This window comes from Pleurodeles waltl, chromosome 5 (assembly GCF_031143425.1).
Source record: "Pleurodeles waltl isolate 20211129_DDA chromosome 5, aPleWal1.hap1.20221129, whole genome shotgun sequence".
In the NCBI taxonomy this organism is placed as follows: domain Eukaryota; kingdom Metazoa; phylum Chordata; class Amphibia; order Caudata; family Salamandridae; genus Pleurodeles; species Pleurodeles waltl.
In genome coordinates, this window is record NC_090444.1 from 34,735,287 (window position 1) to 34,753,137 (window position 17,851).

Genomic DNA, 17,851 nt, shown 5'->3' on the forward strand with positions numbered 1-17,851 from the left:
GACACCTCCTGAGCAGCATACACAGGTGGTCTCAGACAGAGATGCCTCCTGAGCAGTTGAAGAACCAGAACCTTATGGGCCTGACGGCGCAGGGTACGCCTGAAATCTCCTTGGATTCACCTGCCTCAACTAACAGAGACACGGGACACTCTGTCAGGCGTAAAAGATCAGATTTTATTAGCTGCAGCTAGTACAGTTGTCCAAGAAGTACACAAGGTATGTTCTCAGGAGACTGCCACTTTACTTTGTGGCGCACAATCTTATATACCGTATAAAAACATTTATTAACTACATACACTCCCAGAACACATAGAAAGGAGCCAGTAAGAATAACGTAAAGATAGAACAGAGTCAATAGAAATGTCGGAAAACAAGACAGAACAAAGTATCAAGTGACTTAAGGTTGCCTCCCCTCCAGCTGTGTTTGTCACCCCTCCCTTGAACTAATTCATTAACCGATCCACAACGAAGTTGCATGTGGTGCGATAAGTTTGTGTGCGTTTGGAGGACAGTTGTGAAATGAGAGAATACTAGCAAAGGACAGCGAAGGCCAGACGATAAGATAAGATCGGCGGAGAATAGTGTGAGCCTACAGATAGTTGAAACAAGGATTAGAAAACCAGACAGGGATTAGTGTACTCGGTCAGACCTTAATACCAGCCTTGTAAAGATAGAGGCAGAAGACTGTTTTGAACACCATGTTGCAGAATAAGCAGAAAAGGCAGAATGGACTTCGTTCGCTGTGCTGCCTGAGTGAAGGCAACATAAAATGGCGGCGGGCCACAAAATGGCGGGTCGATACGATCGTATTAAAAAATCGAATTTCCTCACAGTACAAGCATGATGTCTCAGACAGAGATGCCTCCTGAGCGGCACACACAGGTGGTCTCAGACAGAGATGCCTCCTGAGTAGGATGCACAGGTAGTTTCAGACAAACGCCCCCTGAGCAGTACACATAGGTGGTCTCAGACAGAGGCCTCCTGAGCAACACACACAGGTGATCTCGGACAGAGATGCCTCCTGAGCAGCACACACAGGTGGTCTCAGACAGAGAGACCTCCTGAGCAACACACACAGCTGGTCTCAGACAGAGATGCCTCCTGAGCAGCACACACAGGTGGTCTCAGACAGAGAGGCCTCCTGAGCAGCACACACAGGTGATCTCGGACAGAGATGCCTCCTGAGCAGCACACACAGGTGGTCTCAGACAGAGAGACCTCCTGAGCAACACACACAGCTGGTCTCAGACAGAGATGCCTCCTGAGCAGCACACACAGGTGGTCTCGGACTGAGAGACCTCCTGAGCAACACACACAGCTGGTCTCGGACAGAGACGCCTCCTGAGCAGCACACACAGGTGATCTCGGACAGAGAAGCCTCCTGAGCAGCACACACAGCTGGTCTCAGACAGCAACGCCTCCTGAGCAGCACACACAGGTGGTCTCAGACAGAGATGCCTCCTGAGCAGCACACATAGATGGTCTCAGACAGAGATGCCTCCTAAGCAGCACACACAGGTGATCTCGGACAGAGATGCCTCCTGAGCAGCACACACAGCTGGTCTCAGACAGAGATGCCTCCTGAGCAGCACACACAGGTGGTCTCAGACTGAGATGCCTCCTGAGCAGCACACATAGATGGTCTCAGACAGAGATGCCTCCTGAGCGGCACACACGGGTGGTCTCTGACAGAGATGCCTCCTGAGCAGCATAAGAATGATGGTCTCTAACAGAGATGCCTCCTGAGCGGCATATAAAGGTGGTCTCAGACAGAGACACCTCCTGAGCGGTACACACAAGTGGTGTCAGACAGAGATGCCTCCTGAGCAGTACAAGCATGGTGGTCTCAAACAGAGACGCCTCCTGAGTGACACACACAGGTGGTCTCAGACAGAGATGCCTCCTGAGTAGGATGCACAGGTAGTTTCAGACAAACGCCCCCTGAGCAGTACACATAGGTGGTCTCAGACAGAGAGGCCTCCTGAGCAACACACACAGGTGATCTCGGACAGAGATGCCTCCTGAGCAGCACACATAGATGGTCTCAGACAGAGATGCCTCCTAAGCAGCACACACAGGTGATCTCGGACAGAGATGCCTCCTGAGCAGCACACACAGGTGGTCTCAGACAGAGAGACCTCCTCAGCAACACACACAGCTGGTCTCAGACAGAGATGCCTCCTGAGCAGCATAAGCAGGTGGTCTCAGACAGACACACCATCCAAGAAGCAGCCACTGGGCTGGATTCACTTGGCACAGACTCCATGGTCACCCTCCTGGAGATCCTCTCCTCGAATCCTGTGGAAAGCCCCCAGTATGTGTCAGAGGCAATAGATGCCCTGCTCAGGAGCAATCATGGAGTTACGACTAAGCAATACTTTCTGGAGAGGTGGGTGTGCAGAGGGAGACCCACGCGGCAGCAGCATAAAGGCAGTCCACTCTTAAGGAATTAATTTGATACAACAGGGGCAGTCTGGTGCACCACAAACCTATGCGTCACCAGTGCAATGCATGAATGCTCCATTATCCATGCATTGAATGGAAGTCATAACAGAAAAAAAGATGTAACCCATTCCTACGTAGTCTCATGCAAGCTCTTTATCGATAAATGGATGTTTTATAGTGAAGGGAGAGTATGCTGTATATCGAGGCTAACATTTAGGACACCAATTAGCAGTAATATGGGCTGATCAAAATCTGAGAGACAGCAGACCAAATGGCTTGGGGGGGGTCCACACAGCCCCCTCTCTCAGTCTATTTTATTTACAGCATAACTTCTGAGAAACAGCAAAATCTATCACTACCCAGAACTAAAAGCAAGAGGTGCGGGAATTCATTCAGCTCCTCAGGGTGTCCCACTGCCCTAGCGTACCCAGGAAAGGGCAGACACACAAAAGTGCAGTATCTGTTTCCTCCTGCTGAACCAGAGCTCTGTCCCACTGAACCTGAGATACGACAGATGAACATGACCCCTGCTTCCCGATACTGCTGGACCTCTCAGCTGCTTTCGACACAGTAGACCAGTGTTCCCCAACCCCCGGGCACCGGTCCGCGGATCAATCGGCACCGGGCCACCCGAGGAACTTCACATCATTTCACTGTGGCGGGCGGCCAAGGCGCAGAGCATATTAAATCAAAACAAGCGGGCCACGGAAAAATTATCAAACATTTACCGGTCCGCGGCGATAAAAAGGTTGGGGCACACTGCAGTAGACCATCCCACCTGCATACACACCCTGGAGTCTTGAACAGGATTCACTGGTTCTTCTACCTTTACAACCAACACCACTTTGTTCACATGGGTATTTCCAGGTCCCAAACTATTCCTATAACTTGTGCAGTCCCCCAGGGTTCCTCTGTTATCATCAACCTCTACAAGGAACCCTTGGGGGCCTTACTCACAGATAACAGCATCACAATTCAACAATGTGCTGACAATACACAACTCTCCTTGAGAATCTCTTATGCTTCACACATCCAATACCTCAAACACTGCCTGTGCCTCAACTTTTCCAGACCTGCATATCCAGTCCTGACCTGAAGTTCAAACCGAGGCAGAATTTCACTTATGTGCCAATAACATCATGCAACATATAATACAAACTCAGCTCAATGACATAAACCTTTCGCGCATTGAACCCCAACGTTCACCATATGCCAAGTCACTTGGAGTCATCCTGGAAACCAACCTCATCCTCCAAGAACACATTGCAAAAACAAACCAAGAGAACCTGGTAATAGCTCTCTCTTCCAAAGAAAGTGAAAGGTTCTTCCAGAAAGCAACCTCAGGATTGCTGTTCAAGCCCTTGTGCCCTCTTACTGGTTGTTGGGGGTGCCTTGCTCCATGGTCTCCCAGATGCCACAGCGGCATCCCTAATGACATTGTCAATACCTTGCAAAGTGTTCTCTGGATGCGTCTTCTAGCTGAGGCTCTGCTCCCACATCTCAGTTCTGTGATGTCTTCTCAACTAGAAGCCTCCTCCTCTTTGACAGGAGTTCTCTCCTGACTCTTCCTATACACGTTTTCTGTTTTGCTGCCTCCCTGGGTATTCCCAAGCCAATGCTGCTGCTCTTCTACAGTGTCATCCGAGCTGGATGTGGTGTAGATACCAAGGTTCCCCTCATTCACTCTAGGACTAAGTTCCACTTACTTTTTACAGTGTCGGTCAGGAAATTCATCCACTGCTTCACCGTTGAGTCTCCCATGAAGTAGATGGTCTTCCCCTTCAGGCAGCTATTGATCTCCTCTGGGGTCCTGAACCTTTTCATGCTACAGGAGACTGGAGTCCATATATCCTGCAAAACGAAGCCTCCGGGGAACGGCGGCCACATCCCGATCTCACACTTCGGTTTTGGAGTGGTGCCATGATCTGAAAAAATATCAGTGAAAATCAATTACACATTCATCAATTCTTATTCAACATTTTTTAAACAGTTTCAGAGCCCTGTGATTTCTTTATGTTAAGAATTTTTCTTGAAGCCCAAACATCTCATTCCATTAGAGCCCCGATAAATTGTGAGCTTGACAACACATTGAGAAGAAGGCGAGGAGGTGGCCGCAGATAAACATTACGGACTGTCTGATCCTAAAATATCCACCAGAGACCTGGCTAAAGATGCAATATGTCACTTCCATTGTCACCTCTTCTGTTTTCAATTGGATCAGAACGCCCGGCTGTAGCCATCGGAGAGACGGACACCATGGTGGGCACAGAAACAAAAGCGGGCCCTTCAGAAGCATTACTATTTGCAGACGACGTCCTACAGAGGTAACTCCCCTTTCCTTTGTCCAGTTTCGCACCAGAGCAGGGACTGGGGGTTCCCTGAACCGGTGAAGACTGGCTTATGCAAGGAGGGCACCATCTGTGCCCTTCAAAGCATTTCCAGAGGCTGGGGGAGGCTACTCCTCCCAGTCCTTAAAACCTATTTCCAAAGGGAGAGGGTGTAACACCCTCTCTCGTAGGAAATTATTTGTTTTGCCTTCCTAGGACTTGTCTGCCCAGACCCCAGGAGGGCAGAAGCCTGTCTGTGGGTTGCCAGCAGCGGTAGCTGCAGAAAAAACCCCAGGGAGCTGTTTTGGCAGTACCCGGGGTCCATGGTGGAGCCCTGGGGATGCATGGGATTGGCACCCCAATACCATATTTGGAATGGGGGACAATTTCATTATCTAAGAAATGTTACATGGGCATATTCAGAGTTACCATTGTGGAGCTACATTTAGGAATTGACCTATATGTAGTGCACATGTGTAATGGTGTCCCCACACTCACAAAGTCCAGGGGAAATTGCCCTGAACCATGTGGGGGTACCTTGGCTGGTGGCAGGGTTCCCTCACACTTAGTGACTTTGCACCTAACCTTCACTAAGTGAAGGCTAGACATATAGGTGACTTAATTAAGTGCAGTGTAAAATGGCTGTGAAACAACGTGTGCATTATTTCGCTCAGGCTGCAGTGGCAGTCCTGTGTAAGAATTGTCTGAGCTCCCTATGGGTGGCAAAAGAAATGCTGCAGCCCATAGGGTTCTCCTGGAACCCCAATACCCTGGGTACCTAGATACCATATACTAGGGAAATATAAGGGTGTTCCAGTGTGCCAATTAGAATTGGTAAAAATTGTCACTAGCCTATAGTGACAATTTTAATGGCAGAGAGAGCATAAGCACTGAGGTTCTGGTTAGCAGAGCCTCAGTGACACAGTTAGTCACAAAACAGCTGTTTTAGGTTTAGCATCTTCTAACAACTTAATCTGCCGATACCCCGCAGTTAAGTCAAAAGTGCTTAGATACTTGGCAGAAGCCAGTGTATCTCTTAGCTCATCTGCCCTGGGCATAGGGTGAGCATCAGTTTTGGTTACTTGATTGAGACCTCTGTAGTCAACACAAAACCTGATTTCCTTTTTACCATCTTTACTGTGAGGTTTTGGGACAAGCACCACTGGGTTACCCATGGGCTTTCAGAAGGATCAATCTCTCCTAGATCCAACATTTTCTGAACCTCTTGTTTTATGCAATCCCTGACATGGTCAGTGTAGGAAAGTACCATCTTGCCTGGCATGTTACCCCCATATTTCACTGTATGTATGTTGTTTTAGTGTATGTGTCACTGGGACCCTGCCAGCCAGGGCCCCAGTGCTCATAAGTGTGGCCTGTATGTGTTCCCATTGTGATGACTAACTGTCTCACTGAGGCTCTGCTAACCAGAACCTCAGTGGTTATGCTCTCTCTGCTTTACAAATTGTCACTAACAGGCTAGTGACCAATTTCACCAATTCACATTGGCATACTGGAACACCCTTATAATTCCCTAGTATATGGTACTGAGGTACCCAGGGTATTGGGGTTCCAGAAGATCCCTATGGGCTGCAGCATTTCTTTTGCCACCCATTGGGAGATCTGACAATTCTTACACAGGCCTGCCAGTGCAGCCTGAGTGAAAGAACGTCCACGTTATTTCACAGCCATCTACCACTGCACTTAAGTACCTTATAAGTCACCTATATGTCTAACCTTCACCTGGTAAAGGTTGGGTGCAAACTTACTTAGTGTGTGGGCACCCTGGCACTAGCCAAGGTGACCCCACATCGTTCAGGGCAAATTCCCCGGACTTTGTTAGTGCGGGGACACCATTACACGTGTGCAATATACATAGGTCACTACCTAGGTATAGCGTCACAATGGTAGCTCCGAACATGGCCATGTAACATGTCTAAGATCATGGAATTGTCACCCCAATGCCATTCTGGCATTGGGGAGACAATTCCATAATCTCCCGGATCTGTAGCACAGAACCCGGGTACTGCCAAATTGCCTTTCCGGGGTCTCCACTGCAGCTGCTGCTGCTGCCAACCCCTCAGACAGGCTTCTGCCCTCCTGGGTCCAGGCAGCCCTGGCCCAGGAAGGCAGAACAAAGGATTTCCTCTGAGAGAGGGTGTGACATCCTCTCCCTTTGGAAATAGGTGTGATGGCTGGGGAGGAGTAGCCTCTCCCAGCCTCTAGAAATCCTTTGATGGGCACAGATGCTGCCCATCTCTGCATTAGCCAGTCTACACCGGTTTATGGATCCCCCAGCCCTGCTCTGGCGCGAAACTGGACAAAGGAAAGGGGAGTGACCACTCCCCTGACTTGCACCTCCCAGGGGAGGTGCCCAGAGCTCCTCCAGTGTGCCCCAGACCTCTGCCATCTAGGAAACAGAGGTGATGCTGGCACACTGGACTGGTCTGAGTGGCCAGTGCCATCAGGTGACATCAGAGACTCCTTCTGATAGGTTCTTACCTTTCTTACTAGCCTATCCTCCTTCCTGGTAGCCAAACCTCCTTTTCTGGCTATTTAGGGTCTCTGCTTTGGGGAATTCTTGAGATACCGAATGCAAGAGCGCATCAGAGTTCCTCTGCATCTCGCTCTTCACCTTCTGCCAAAGGATCGACCGCTGACTGCTCGGGACGCCTGCAAAACTGTAACAAAGTAGCAAAGATGACTACTGCAACCTTGTATCTCTTCATTCTGCCGGCTTTCTCGACTGTTTCCTGGTGGTGCATGCTCTGGGGTAGCCTGCCTCCTTCTTGGACCAGGAGCTCTGAAGAAATCTCCTGTGGGTCTACAGAATCTTCCCCCTGCAACCGCAGGCAACAAAAGACTGCATCACCGGTCCTCTGGGTCCCCTCTCAGCACGACGAGCGTGGTCCCTGGAACCCAGCAACTTTGTCCAAGTGACTCCCACTGTCCAGTGACTCTTCAGTCCAAGTTTGGTGGAGGTAAGTCCTTGCCTCCTCACACTAGACTGCATTGCTTGGTACCGCGTGACTTGCAGATGCTCCGGCTCCTGTGCACTCTTCCAGGATTTCCTTTGTGCACAGCTAAGCCTGGGTCCCCGACACTCTAACCTGCAGTGCACAACCTTTTGAGTTGTCCTCCGGCGTCGTGGGACTTCCTTTTCTGACTTCGGGTGGACTCCAGTTCACTCCTCTTCTAAGTGCCGGATCCGGTACTTCTGCGGGTGCTGCCTGCTTCTGTGAGGGCTCCATGACTTGCTGGGCACCCTTTCTGTCTCCTCACGCAATTGGCGACATCCTGGTCCCTCCTGGGCCACAGCAGCATCCAAAAACCCTAAACGCGACCCTTGCAGCTAGGAAGGCTTGTTTGCGGTCTTTCTGCATGGGAATACGTCTGCAAGCTTCTTCACAACGTGTGGCATCCATCCTCCAAGGGGGAAGTTCCTAGACCTCTCCGTGCTTGCAAAACACCAAGCTTCTTCCATCCGGTGGCAGCTTCCTTGCACCCTCAGCTGGCATTTCCAGGGCTCCTGCCCACTCTCGACACTGTCGCGACTCTTGGGACTTGGTCCCCTTGTCTTACAGGTACTCCGGTCCGGAAATCCACTGTTGTTGCTTTGCTGGTGTTGGTTTTCCTTGCAGAATCCCCCTATCACGACTTCTGTGCTTTCTGGGGGTTGTAGGTGCACTTTACACCTACCTTACAGGGTCTTGGGGTGGGCTATTTTTCTAACCCTCACTGTTTTCTTACAGTCCCAGCGACCCTCTACAAGCTCACATAGGTTTGGGGTCCATTCGTGGTTCGCATTCCACTTTTGGAGTATATGGTTTGTGTCCCACGATGCCAGAGGACAACTCAGAAGGTTGTGCACTGCAGGTTAGAGTGTCAGGGACCCAGGCTTGGCTGTGGATGAAGGAAATCCTGCAAGAGTGCACAGGAGCCGGAGCAGCTGCAAATCACACCGTACCCAGCAATGCAGTCTAGCGTGGGGAGGCAAGGACTTACCTCCACCAAACCTGGACTGAAGAGTCACTGGACTGTGGGAGTCACTTGGACAGAGTTGCTGAGTTCCATGGACCACGCTCGTCGTGCTGAGAGGGGACCCAGAGGACCGGTGATGCAGTCCTTTGTTGCCTGCGGTTGCAGGGGGAAGATTCCATCGACCCACGGGAGATTTCTTAAGAGCTCCTGGTGCAAGAAGGAGGCAGGCTACCCCCAGAGCATGCACCACCAGGAAACAGGCGAGAAAGCCGGCAGGATGAAGCGATACAAGGTTGCAGTAGTCATCTTTGCTACTTTTTTGCATTTTTCAGGCGTCCTGAGCAGTCAGCGGTCGATCCTTTAGCAGAAGGTGAAGAGGGAGATGCAGAGGAACTCTGATGAGCTCTTGCATTCGGTATCTGAAGACTTCCCCAAAGCAGAGACCCTAAATAGCCAGAAAAGGAGGTTTGGCTACCTAGGAGGGAGGATAGGCTAGTAACACAGGTAAGAGCCTATCAGAAGGAGTCTCTGACGTCACCTGCTGGCCCTGGCCACTCAGAGCAGTCCAGTGTGCCAGCACACCTCTGAATCCAAGATGGCAGAGGCCTGGGGCACGCTGGAGGAGCTCTGGGCACCTCCCCTGGGAGGTGCAGGTCAGGGGAGAGGTCACTCCCCTTTCCTTTGTCCAGTTTCGCGCCAGAGCAGGGATGGGGGATCCCTGAACCGGTGTAGACTGGCTTATGCAGAGATGGGCGCCATCTGTGCCCATCAAAGCATTTCCAGAGGCTGGGGGAGGCTACTCCTCCCCAGCCCTGACACCTTTTTCCAAAGGGAGAGGGTGTAACACCCTCTCTCTGAGGAAGTCCTTTGTTCTGCCTTGCTGGGCCAGGCCTGGTTGGACCCCAGGAGGGCAGAAACCTGTCTGGGGGGTTGGCAGCAGCTGCAGTGAAACCCCGGGAAAGGCAATTTGGCAGTACCCGGGTCTGTGCTAGAGACAGAATAGCATTCCATGATCTTAGACATGTTACATGGCCATGTTCGGAGTTACCATTGTGACCCTATACATAGGTAGTGACCTATGTATAGTGCACGCTCGAAATGGTGTCCCCGCACTCACAAAGTCCGGGGAATTTGCCCTGAACAATGTGGGGGCACCTTGGCTAGTGCCAGGGTGCCCACACACTAAGTAACATTGCACCCAACCTTCACCAGGTGAAGGTTAGACATATAGGTGACTTATAAGTTACTTAAGTGCAGTGGTAAATGGCTATGAAATAACGTGGACGTTATTTCACTCAGGCTGCAGTGGCAGGCCTGTGTAAGAATTGTCAGAGTTCCTTATGGGTGGCAAAAGAAATGCTGCAGCCCATAGGGATCTCCTGGAACCCCAATACTCTGGGTACCTCAGTACCATATACTAGGGAATTATAAGGGTGTTCCAGTATGCCAATGTGAATTGATGAAATTGGTCACTAGCCTGTTAGTGACAATTTGGAAAGCAGAGAGAGCATAACCACTGAGGTTATGGTTAGCAGAGCCTCAGTGAGACAGTTAGTCATCACACAGGGAACACATACAGGGCACACTTATGAGCACTGGGGCCCTGGCTGGCAGGGTCCCAGTGACACATACACTAAAACAACATATATACAGTGAAATATGGGGGTAACATGCCAGGCAAGATGGTATTTTCCTATACCTATATGCTCACATTGCAATCTATTGTAACTTTACACTGCTTGCATTACTTCTGTTTGCTATTACTGCATATTGTTGGTATTGTGTACATATATCTTGTGTATATTTGGCATCCTCATACTGAGGGTACTCACTGAGATACTTTTGGCATATTGTCATAAAAATAAAGTACCTTTATTTTTAGTATATCTGTGTATTGTGTTTTCTTATGATATTGTGCATATGACACCAGTTGTATAGTAGGAGCTTTGCATGTCTCCTAGTTCAGCCTAAGCTGGTCTGCTATAGCTACCTTCTATCAGCCTAATCTGCTAGAAACACCTCTTCTACACTAATAATGGATAAGTGGACCTGGCACAAGGTGTAAGTACCTCTTGTAACCACTACAAGCCAGGCCAGCCTCCTACACCTCTTCCAACCTCAGCTTTCTGAGTTCCCTGTCTAGGGTGTTGTCCTCAGTGTGGGAGGCTTGGGAATTCTGAGACACAGAGGAAATGTGGGAATGTGCAGAAGTGGACCTGTCTCTAACTACCTGAACCCTAGTTACCTGGCCTTTTGGAGTGAAAGGTGCCCTACTAGTGTGTGACCCCCTCCCACTACCAGTGTCACTAGGTGGTTTGTCAGCTGTCAGGTCTTTGGAGGAACACTCCCCAGAATCCTCAGGGCCCTCCCCTAAATCTTCCTGGGTACTCTCCTCCTCTACCTCCTATTCCTGGGAATGGGCCAGACTGGTTCTTGTGACCTTCTAGGAGAAGGCTAAGGAGAAGATCAGTGGTAGGGTTCCTACCAATGCTTAAACTTCTTTCTATGCAGAGACTCCTCAAACTTTTAAAGTTTAAACTACCATAGGTGGCCTGGACAACTGTGGGGTGGTCTCTACTACATACATAGTTGTAGGAAAGAGTTTAGGACACAGAAAAAAAAAGTTTAGAAACTTTTTAAAGAAAAGAGAAAAACATTTCAAACTTTTCCAAACTTTTCAAAACTTTTTAGAAAGGTTTTAGAAAGCTTTCAGAAAGAGAGTTAAACTGTTTAGGTTAACTGTGTATATATTTTAAGTATTTTAAATATGTTTTTCTTATGAAAAGCACCAATGACAAAGTGTTACAAGTACTTATGCAACCACTGCACCACCAATGTAGGAGGCTGGCCTGGCTTATAGTGGGTACCTGATGGTACTTACACCTTGTGCCAGGTCCATTTATCCCTTATTAGTAGATTAGTAGTGTTCTAGCAGCTTAGGCTGATAGAGGTAGCTATAGCAGAGCAGCTTAGGCTGAACTAGGAGACATGCAAAGTTCCTACTATACCACTTATATAATATAGCACCATATCATCAGAATCACAATACTCTGAGTTATTAAAAATAAAGGTACTTTATTTTAGTGACAGTGTGCCAAAAATATCTCAGAGGATATACTCCCTTAGGATGTAAAGAAAATACACAAAATATACACACAAACCAAAATCAGGTAAGTAAACAGTCAGAAAAGTAGTACAAACACTGTAGAATACAATAGGATGCAATAGGCCTAGGGGCAACACAAACCATATACTAAGAAAGTGGAATGCGAACCACTTAGGGACCCCTGGCCTAGTGTAGTTTGTAGAGGGTCACTGGGAGTGTAAGAAAACACTAAGGGTGTACAAGATACCCTACCCCCAGACCGTGGAAAGTAGGAGAAAAGTGATACTACTTCCCCTGAAACACACTAAAGTCATGATAGGAGATTCAGCAATGACCACAACAGACTGCAAATTATTGAAGACGGATTCCTGGACCTGAGAACCTGTAAAGGAAGGGAACCAAGTCCAAGAGTCACAAAAGTGTCCTAGAGGGGCAGGTGCCCACTAAACCCCGGATGAGGATGCAAAATGGCTGCTTCAGATGGAAGAAGCTGAAGATTCTGCAACAACAAAAAGGTGCCAGGAACTTCTCCTTTGTGCAGAAGATGTCCCAAGGAGTGCTGGAGGATGCCGAGATGTTTCTTTGGAGAAAGACCGCAAACAAGCCTTGCTAGCTGCAAAGGTCACGGTTGAAGAAAAAGGGTGCTGCCCGGGCCCAGGAAGGACCAGGAGGTTGCCACTTGGAAGAGGAGACAGAGGGGCCCTCAGCAACACAGAGAGCACATGCACAAGAAGGCAGCACCCACAGAAGTACTTGAACACAGGTTGAAGAAAACTAAGCATGGCAGTCATCTCAGCACTACAAAAGAGGGTCCCACGTAGCCGGTGGTCAACTCAGTGAGTTGAGCAATGCAGGATGGAGTGCTGGGGACCTGGGCTAGCCTGTGCACGAAGGATTCCTCGAACGGTGCACAGAAGCCCTAGCAGCTGCAGTTCAAGCAGTGCACAGGATTACTGTCTGGCGTGGGGAGGCAAGGACTTACCTCCACCAAATTTGGACAGTTGGACCACTGGACAGTCTGGGTCACTTGGGTCCACCACCTGTGTTCTAGGAGCCACACTCATCAGGATGAAAGGGGTCCCAGAGTACCGGTGACGCTGAAGTTTGGTGCCTGCTGGAGCAGGGGAAAGATTACGTACACCCACGGACATTTCTTCTTGGCTTCCAATGCAGGGTGAAGGGAGACAGCCCTCAGACCATGCACCACCAGGAAACAGTAGAAAAAACCGGCAGGATTAGGTGATACAATGCCGCTAGTAATCTTCTGGCTACTTTGTTACAGTTTTGCAGGCGATAAATAACAAAAGGCACTCATTATATTAACACAGTTAAAGAAATAGTAATACGTAGTCAGTGTCTGAAAGCAAAACAACATCCCATATATTTCTGGAAGAATATAACAAACATATATTGAAATGAGATACACATAAACTTCAAACGTGTATTCCAATGTCCTGTAATTTATTATCAGTATCCAAGTCGAATTCAATAGATATTGATGAAGATTGTCATGTATGTTGCTCCAATCTGTTTCATGACTAAATGTCAAAGTCCCAAACTGTTCAGTCCATATTCAACGATATTTTCCATGTGTATCATTCGATTTAATCCTCACAGCCGACTTAAACTCACAGCCACCTTCACAGCTAACACGTGTTTCGTCCGGGTGAAGCGATCGGCTCAAGATTTTCCCCTTCTTACGCCAACCTATTTATGGGTTGGTTTGAGGAGAGATGGGTCTGGGGCCCTGTAGGAAAGTACCATCTTGCCTGGCATGTTACCCCCATATTTCACTGTATATATGTTGTTTTAGTTGTATGTGTCACTGGGACCCTGCCAGCCAGGGCCCCAGTGCTCATAAGTGTGCCTGACTGTGTTACCTGTGTAGTGACTAACTGTCTCACTGAGGCTCTGCTATCCAGAACCTCAGTGGTTATGCTCTCTCATTACTTTCAAATTGTCACTAACAGGCTAGTGACCAATTTTACCAATTTACATTGGCTTACTGGAACACCCTTATAATTCCCTAGTATATGGTACTGAGGTACCCAGGGTATTGGGGTTCCAGGAGATCCCTATGGGCTGCAGCATTTCTTTTGCCACCCATAGGAGCTCTGACAATTCTTACACAGGCCTGCCACTGCAGCCTGAGTGAAATAATGCACACATTATTTCACAGCCATTTTCACTGCACTTAAGTAACTTATAAGTCACCTATATGTCTATCCTTTACCTGGTAAAGGTTAGGTGCAAAGTTACTTAGTGTGTGGGCACCCTGGCACTAGCCAAGGTGCCCCCACATTGTTCAGGGCAAATTCCCCGACTTTGTGAGTGCTGGAGACACCATTATATGCGTGCACTACACATAGGTCACTACCTATGTGTAGCTTCACAATGGTAACTCCGAATATGGCCATGTTGTGAGAAGGTAGCCTCTTTCTAGCCTTGTTACCCCCACTTTTGGCCTGTTTGTGAGTGTATGTCAGGGTGTTTGTCACTGTTTTCACTGTCTCACTGGGATCCTGATAGCCAGGCCTCAGTGCTCATAGTGAAAACACTATGTTTTCAGTATGTTTGTTATGTATCACTGGGACCCTGCTGGTCAGGACCCCAGTGCTCATAAGTTTGTGGCCTATATGTATGTGTCACTGGGACCCTGTCACACAGGGCCCCAGTGCTCATAGGTGTGCATGTATATGTTCCCTGTGTGGCGCCTAACTGCCTCACTGAGGCTCTGCTAACCAGAACCTCAGTGGTTATGCTCTCTCATTACTTTCAAATTGTCACTAACAGGCTAGTGACCAATTTTACCAATTTACATTGGCTTACTGGAACACCCTTATAATTCCCTAGTATATGGTACTGAGGTACCCAGGGTATTGGGGTTCCAGGAGATCCCTATGGGCTGCAGCATTTCTTTTGCCAACCATAGGGAACTCTGACAATTCTTACACAGGCCTGCCACTGCAGCCTGAGTGAAATAACGTCCACGTTATTTCACAGCCATTTTACACTGCACTTAAGTAACTTATAAGTCACCTATATGTCTAACCTTTACCTGGTAAAGGTTAGGTGCAAAGTTACTTAGTGTGAGGGCACCCTGGCACTAGCCAAGGTGCCCCCACATTGTTCAGAGCCAATTCCCTGAACTTTGTGAGTGCGGGGACACCATTACACGCGTGCACTACATATAGGTCACTACCTATATGTAGCTTCACAATGGTAACTCCGAATATGGCCATGTAACATGTCTATGATCATGGAATTGCCCCCTTTATGCCATCCTGGCATGGTTGGCACAATTCCATGATCCCAGTGGTCTGTAGCACAGACCCTGGTACTGCCAAACTGCCCTTCCTGGGGTTTCACTGCAGCTGCTGCTGCTGCCAACCCCTCAGACAGGCATCTGCCCTCCTGGGGTCCAGCCAGGCCTGGCCCAGGATGGCAGAACAAAGGACTTCCTCTGAGAGAGGGTGTGACACCCTCTCCCTTTGGAAAATGGTGTGAAGGCAGGGGAGGAGTAGCCTCCCCCAGCCTCTGGAAATGCTTTCTTGGGCACAGATGTGCCCAATTCTGCATAAGCCAGTCTACACCGGTTCAGGGACCCCTTAGCCCTGCTCTGGCGCGAAACTGGACAAAGGAAAGGGGAGTGACCACTCCCCTGACCTGCACCTCCCCTGGGAGGTGTCCAGAGCTCCTCCAGTGTGCTCCAGACCTCTGCCATCTTGGAAACAGAGGTGCTGCTGGCACACTGGACTGCTCTGAGTGGCCAGTGCCACCAGGTGACGTCAGAGACTCCTGCTGATAGGCTCCTTCAGGTGTTAGTAGCCTATCCTCTCTCCTAAGTAGCCAAACCCTCTTTTCTGGATATTTAGGGTCTCTGTCTCTGGGGAAACTTCAGATAACGAATGCAAGAGCTCATCCGAGTTCCTCTGCATCTCTCTCTTCACCTTCTGATAAGGAATCGACTGCTGACCGCGCTGGAAGCCTGCAAACCTGCAACATAGTAGCAAAGACGACTACTGCAACTCTGTAACGCTGATCCTGCCGCCTTCTCGACTGTTTTCCTGCTTGTGCATGCTGTGGGGGTAGCCTGCCTCCTCTCTGCACCAGAAGCTCCGAAGAAATCTCCCGTGGGTCGACGGAATCTTCCCCCTGCAACCGCAGGCACCAAAAAGCTGCATTACCGGTCCCTTGGGTCTCCTCTCAGCACGGCGAGCGAGGTCCCTTGAATCCAGCGACTCTGTCCAAGTGACCCTCACAGTCCAGTGACTCTTCAGTCCAAGTTTGGTGGAGGTAAGTACTTGCCTCACCTCGCTGGGCTGCATTGCTGGGAACCGCAACTTTGCAGCTACTCTGGCCCCTGTGCACTTCCGGCGGAAATCCTTTGTGCACAGCCAAGCCTGGGTCCACGGCACTCTAACCTGCATTGCACGACTTTCTAAGTTGGTCTCCGGCGACGTGGGACTCCTTTATGCAACTTCGGCGAGCACCGTTTCACGCATCCTTGTAGTGCCTGTTTCCGGCACTTCTCCGGGTGCTACCTGCTTCAGTGAGAGCTCTTTGTCTTGAACGACGTCCCCTCTCTTTTCAGGTCCAATTTGCGACCTCCTGGTCCCTCCTGGGCCCCAGCAGCATCCAAAAACGCCAAACACACGATTTGCGTCTAGAAAGGCTTGTTGGCATCCTTTCGGCGGGAAAAAACTTCTGCACGACTCTCCAAGGGGAGAGGGATCCGTCCACCAAAGGGGAAGTCTCTAGCCCTTTTTGTTCCTGCAGAAACCTCAGCTTCTTCTGTCCAGTAGAAGCTTCTTTGCACCCGCAGCTGGCATTTCCTGGGCATCTGCCCATCTCCGACTTGCTTGTGACTTTTGGACTTGGTCCCCTTATTCCACAGGCACCCTAGATTGGAAATCTACAGTTGTTGCATTGCTGGTTTGTGTCTTTCCTGCATTATTCCTCTAACACGACTTCTTTGTCCTTAGGGGAACTTTAGTGCACTTTGCACTCACTTTTCAGGGTCTTGGGGAGGGTTATTTTTCTAACTCTCACTATTTTCTAATAGTCCCAGCGACCCTCTACAAGGTCACATAGGTTTGGGGTCCATTCGTGGTTCGCATTCCACTTTTGGAGTATATGGTTTGTGTTGCCCCTATCCCTATGTTTCCCCTTTGCATCCTATTGTAACTATACATTGTTTGCACTGTTTTCTAAGACTATACTGCATATTTTTGCTATTGTGTATATATATCTTGTGTATATTTCCTATCCTCTCACTGAGGGTACACTCTAAGATACTTTGGCATATTGTCATAAAAATAAAGTACCTTTATTTTTAGTATAACTGTGTATTGTGTTTTCTTATGATATTGTGCATATGACACTAGGTGGTACTGTAGTAGCTTCACACGTCTCCTAGTTCAGCCTAAGCTGCTCTGCTAAGCTACCATTATCTATCAGCCTAAGCTGCTAGACACCCTATACACTAATAAGGGATAACTGGGCCTGGTGCAAGGTACAAGTACCCCTTGGTACTCACTACAAGCCAGTCCAGCCTCCTACACATGTAACATGTCTAAGATCATGCAATTGCCCCCTCTATGCCATCCTGGCATAGTTGGCACAATTCCATGCTCCCAGTGGTCTGTAGCACAGACCCTGGTACTGCCAAACTGCCTTTTCAGGGGTTTCACTGCAGCTGCTTCTGCTGCCAACCCCACAGACAGGTTTCTGCCCTCCTGGGGTCCAGCCAGGCCTGGCCCAGGATGGCAGAACAAAGGACTTCCTCAGAGAGAGGGTGTTACACCCTCTCCCTTTGGAAAATGGTGTGAAGGCAGGGGAGGAGTAGCCTCCCCCAGCCTCTGGAAATGCTTTCTTGGGCACAGATGTGCCCAATTCTGCATAAGCCAGTTTACACCGGTTCAGGGACCCCTCCGCCCTGCTTAGGCGCAAAACTGGACAAAGGAAAGGGGAGTGACCACTCCCCTGACCTGCA

General features: G+C 49.2%; 1 protein-coding gene across 2 annotated transcripts in view; it reads right to left on the reverse strand.

Moving 5' to 3' along the window:
• Positions 1-17,851, reverse strand: part of LOC138295313 (NXPE family member 4-like) — a 403,519-nt gene that overhangs the window by 94,900 nt on the left and 290,768 nt on the right. For both annotated transcript variants that reach the window (XM_069233532.1, XM_069233531.1), the window contains one exon: positions 4,152-4,370. In XM_069233532.1, coding sequence (XP_069089633.1) covers positions 4,152-4,370 — 219 coding nt within the window. The remainder of the gene's footprint in view (positions 1-4,151; positions 4,371-17,851) is intronic.